This window comes from Setaria italica, chromosome III, assembly GCF_000263155.2.
Source record: "Setaria italica strain Yugu1 chromosome III, Setaria_italica_v2.0, whole genome shotgun sequence".
In the NCBI taxonomy this organism is placed as follows: Eukaryota; Viridiplantae; Streptophyta; class Magnoliopsida; order Poales; family Poaceae; genus Setaria; species Setaria italica.
The window spans coordinates 8,889,947-8,894,570 of record NC_028452.1 but is presented as its reverse complement, the minus strand read 5'-3'; the positions used below and the strand labels follow the sequence as shown (position 1 = coordinate 8,894,570).

At 41.4% G+C, this 4,624-nt stretch overlaps 1 protein-coding gene across 1 annotated transcript; it reads left to right on the top strand.

Annotated features, from left to right (window-relative positions):
* Nucleotides 1-1,107: 1,107 nt before the first annotated feature.
* On the top strand, nt 1,108-2,088 carry LOC101776865 (protein ALP1-like). The gene is made up of 3 exons (XM_012844466.1): nt 1,108-1,617; nt 1,697-1,925; nt 2,039-2,088. The coding sequence occupies exons 1-3, from the start codon at nt 1,108-1,110 to the stop codon at nt 2,086-2,088; spliced, it is 789 nt and encodes a 262-aa protein (XP_012699920.1).
* Nucleotides 2,089-4,624: the final 2,536 nt, after the last annotated feature.

The following is a 4,624-nucleotide window of genomic DNA, read 5'->3' as shown; positions in this document are numbered from 1 at the left end:
ACCGCTCCTCCGCCGACTCTTCTTCCCCGCCGCCGCCGCTCATAGGTCCGCCGCCGGCTCCCCGACGCCGCCGCTCGTCTAGCGCCCGTCAGCCCACTCCTCCCCCACCTCTTCGCCAGCCCCGACCGCTCTTCGCCGGCCCCGACTGCTCTTTGCCGGCCCAGACCAGATCCTCGCCGGCCACGACCAGATCCTCACCGGCAGCCACCAGATCCTCGCCGGCAGCCACCAGGCAAGGTATGACCCGTGGTTCCCCCTTTTTTCCCCTGTGTTGCGCGAACCCTAATCTTGTCCAGCGATGGGTTTGCGTGGGTCAGGCACCAAGATTGGACCAAGGTTTGCGGCAGCAGAGGTAGAGGGATTGTTCTTGGTCGACTACTCTCTGATTCAAGGTACGGGGACCAAATCCTAGGATCTGTCAGTTTAGATGCATTTCCTCTTTTCTGTCAGTTGGATTAAACTCATGGTAGAATGTTACATGTGAATTGCCTACTTTTCTGTTCATGTGAATTGCCTGCTTTTCTGGTCATCTATTGTCAGTTTAGATTTGCTTGACCATGGAGATGCAGGGTAACACTGAAATTCTTATTGCAAATGTTGCTCTTGGATGCCTCTAAGTAGTGCACAATGAGAAGAAAACAATAATAACTGAGTGCTTCTTTGTTAGATGAATATATTCCGAGTATAATGGAGTTGTATCCTCTAGGTTAGTTGTATCCTCTAGGTACTTTTGGGCACCTGAATGGGTGTAAGGCGTGTAACTTGCATACGCTCCTACAAATGGGAGTTGCAGAAAAATACAAATGAATATATTCCTTTTGGATCCTACAAATGAATATATTCCTGAATTGGAGTTTTTCAGTTGCTTTTGGATCATCATGGACTCATGGTCCGGCCTTGCCGGCTTCTTATATTCTGAAATAATGTGCATGTTAGGCTTCTTATATTCTGAAATAATGACATTGTGTTTAGATCTTTTTGAATGGACATTTGTGTTTAGGGGTAGATAAAATAGTTCTGTCCTGACACTGTCTTTCCCCTATATGCTATATTTCCCCTATCTTTCCCCTATTTAAGCAATATTTTTCATTGCTTTGGGTCATGTAGATGGACAAGAGGCAAGTTAAAAGGAGAAAATTGCTTATCAATGCTGCTGCATATATTGCCGCTTCTATGGTTGTTCTGTATGTCCGGTCCAGATTAAGGAATAGGAGAGAGCCTATTACATATGGCCCATTAGTGGAAAGGGATGCGGCTAGAATATCCTACATGAATGATAAAATTTTGCGGGATGACACAACCTGCACAAATATGATTAGGCTTAAGAGAGCATCTTTCTTTCAACTGTGTCAAGTTTTAAGGGAACGACAGTTGCTTTGTGACACAATACATGTATCTGTTGAAGAGCAAGTTGCCATGTTCCTCCATACGATTGGACACAATGAAAGGAATAGAGTAGTTGCTACAAACTTCGGGAGATCAAGTGAAACAGTGAGTAGATACTTTAGAATCGTCCTCAATGCCATAGGTGAGCTGAGAAATGATCTTATCCAACCACCTTCTTTGGAGACCCCAACCAAAATCGCAGGCAACCCTAGATGGGATCCATACTTTAAGGTATGATACTTGACAATCGTACCTTGCTGATAGGTTTATATTTCTAGGAACTAGTCCTTCTTACGTGTTGAACAAATAGGACTGTATTGGAGCCATTGATGGAACACATATACGGGCCTCGGTTAGTAAGTCAATGGAGCTAGCTTTTCGTGGTAGAAAGTCATTTGCAACACAAAATGTGATGGCTGCTGTAGATTTTGATATGAAATTCACTTATGTTCTGGCTGGTTGGGAGGGCACAACACATGATGTTGTGGTTTTAGCAGATGCCCTAGAGCGTGAGAATGGTGGCTTACGAGTTCCCGAAGGTAATATTACTATAGTTGTATGTGTTCATACACTAATTTACTTAAAACCAAAAAAATAAGCATTGTGTTCCTCATATCATAGGAAAATTCTACCTTGTGGATGCGGGATACAGAGCCAAACTTGGATTCATGCCACCTTTTCGTGGTGTGCGCTATCACTTGAATGAGTGGGGAAACAATCCAGTCCAAAATGAGAAGGAGCTATTCAATCTAAGGCATTCCTCTCTACGTGTGACTGTAGAACGTGCCTTTGGATCACTCAAGAGAAGATTTAAAGTCCTTGATGATGCTACGCCATTCTTCCCATACCTTACTCAAGTCGATATTGTCATAGCATGTTGTCTCCTCCATAACTGGGTTGTTTCTCAAGGCACTGATTGTTTCATTCTGCCGAAGAACACATTGACACCTAGTCCCCATACTTCAGCTAGTGCACAGTCAAATGACCATAGGTTGATGGTTGAAAAGAGGCAACTAATTGCTGAAAGGATGTGGCAAGATCGACAAAACCACTATGGCCATTAAATATAGTGTCCTTATGTAACAAGAACTTTGTAATATTTGCAATTTTTTGTACCTAGAACCTTTTGTGTTCTTAAATTATTATACTGGTGTGATTATTTTTATTATGATTTACATATTGTTTGCAACAATTTACTATTGTTTGCTATCAGCCATATTCAATGGACTAATGCGATGCTGTTGGAACCTTATATTTTTTTCACTTTCTTGGTAGGAAATGGATGCTGCTGGGGCCATATTCAATGGACCAATGCGATGTCAACATTTGTGCTGACCTACTTGTCTAATCTAGTGAGGAATGGCAATCGCACCAACTTTGTGTGCAAGCAAGTCCACCTTAATGGTTGTGCTAAGGCTTTAAATGGGAGTCTGGGTTGTCAAGTTTCTGGTACCCAAGTTAGTAACCATCTGAGGAAGTGGAAAAAACTTTATAAAAAGATGAAGAGGCTCCAGAATATCAGTGCTGCTCTTTGGGATGAAGATACTTGCACAATTACTCTTGATGCAGGTCACTACCAAGAATACATCAAGGTAAGATTATATAATATTTCTGCTCTCTAGTAATTTTAATGTGGTGTGCTGTCTTTCTGCTCTCTAGTAATTTCTGCTCTCTTGTTGCTTGTCAGTAAGTAGAGGAATGAAATGTAATTAGTTATGAGTTATGACTGTAGGGAACTAATTGTTCATGAGCATTCATGAGATCATTGTTTGGATGCTCATGATTAGTTCTTTGTCGCAATGATGGGCGGTGTTCTCGTTCTGTAGTCATATTTCCACATTTCTTCATGCATATTCATATTACATGTCTTTCTACAGGTTTTGAAATCAGTATAGAGCCATATCTCTAAAGTGCTTTTGTCTAGATCATGATGTGTGTTATTAACACATATTTTTTTCTCTGCCAAGATCAAGCTACCTGTTGTATCTGAAGGTTTATATTTTCTTTTAGATAATGATATGAAGGTTTATATACAGCTATGCAAGTAGTACAATACTTCCATAGCTTACCAACGCACAATACTGCAAATTCGGGCAACTAGCTGGGATTATCTGGAAGCTTACCAATGCTCATGATCTGTGTCGATGTTAACCCTAGCTAGCTGAACACAGCAGCATGAATTGTTTGAGCTGGCAGATATAATCAAGGGGCTGGAGAGGGACATGCCCCATTTTAATGTGGTGTGCTGTCTTAGCTATATTCTGTTCACTTGAATTGTTTGAGCTGGCAGATATATTCAAGCAGCATGAATTGTTTGAGCATGAATTTCTTACTACATTTTTTCTATGCAGGAGTAGCCATTAATGCAAAACACTATTTCCTATATTCTGTTCACTTGAGTTCAATTGTGCTGATATTACTGTTCTACTTATTTTGGACCTAGCAGGATCATAAGGATGATGCCAACTTCCTAAACACACCATTGGAGCACTACCGAGAGATGGAAATAATTTTTGACAATGCTATGGCTACTGGAAAGTATGCCAAGGGAAGCAGTGAAGCTCTTGGAACAGATTTCATTGATTTGGAAAAGGTCGAGGCAAGTAATGGAGCTGCAAATGAACAAGGATGTGCTAGTGAAGCTCCCACAGAATCGTGCAACAACGGTGAAGCCACAATGTCAAGCAATATTGGTGGTCAGTCTTCAGCTAGTAAACTACCAGCAGCAAGGAGGGCTAGGATAGGTGCTGATGACGGTGGACAATCTTCAACCAGTCAGCCACCAACAAGGAGGGCAAGGATAAGTGGTGATGATGATTTGGGATATATGTTACTCAGTGGCCTTGAAAAACTCTCAGATGATATTGTGCAAACTGCTACTGCTTCTGTAGACAGTGAGCTCCCAAAAGACCTATATGACAATCTGATGGTTGTCCCCGGATTCGATGAAGCCTACCTGGTCCACTACTATGCTTACTTATGTGACCATCCTTCAGTAGCAAGGGCGTTCAACAGGTTGTCGGTGTCAAACAAAATGGTATGGATTGGCCGATATATCAAGGAGTACATTCCAGGTTTTTAGTTCAACATGTTTTTTAGTTGAGTTATCTTCTAATCTATTCCATAAACAAAAATTACATGTTCAGCTATGTATTTGAAACAGTTTAGTTCAGCTATGTATTTGAACTTTTGGATATATTATAGACATATTACTTAAACTATGTGCTCTATGTGCTGG

Excerpts from the sequence above, each read along its gene's own strand:
- LOC101776865 (XM_012844466.1), top strand. The coding sequence starts at position 1,108 with ATGGACAAGAGGCAAGTTAAAAGGAGAAAATTGCTTATCAATGCTGCT. Across the intron at positions 1,618-1,696 it reads GATGGGATCCATACTTTAAG|GACTGTATTGGAGCCATTGA; the intron begins GTATGATACTTG and ends TTGAACAAATAG. Across the intron at positions 1,926-2,038 it reads TGGCTTACGAGTTCCCGAAG|AGCCAAACTTGGATTCATGC; the intron begins GTAATATTACTA and ends TGCGGGATACAG.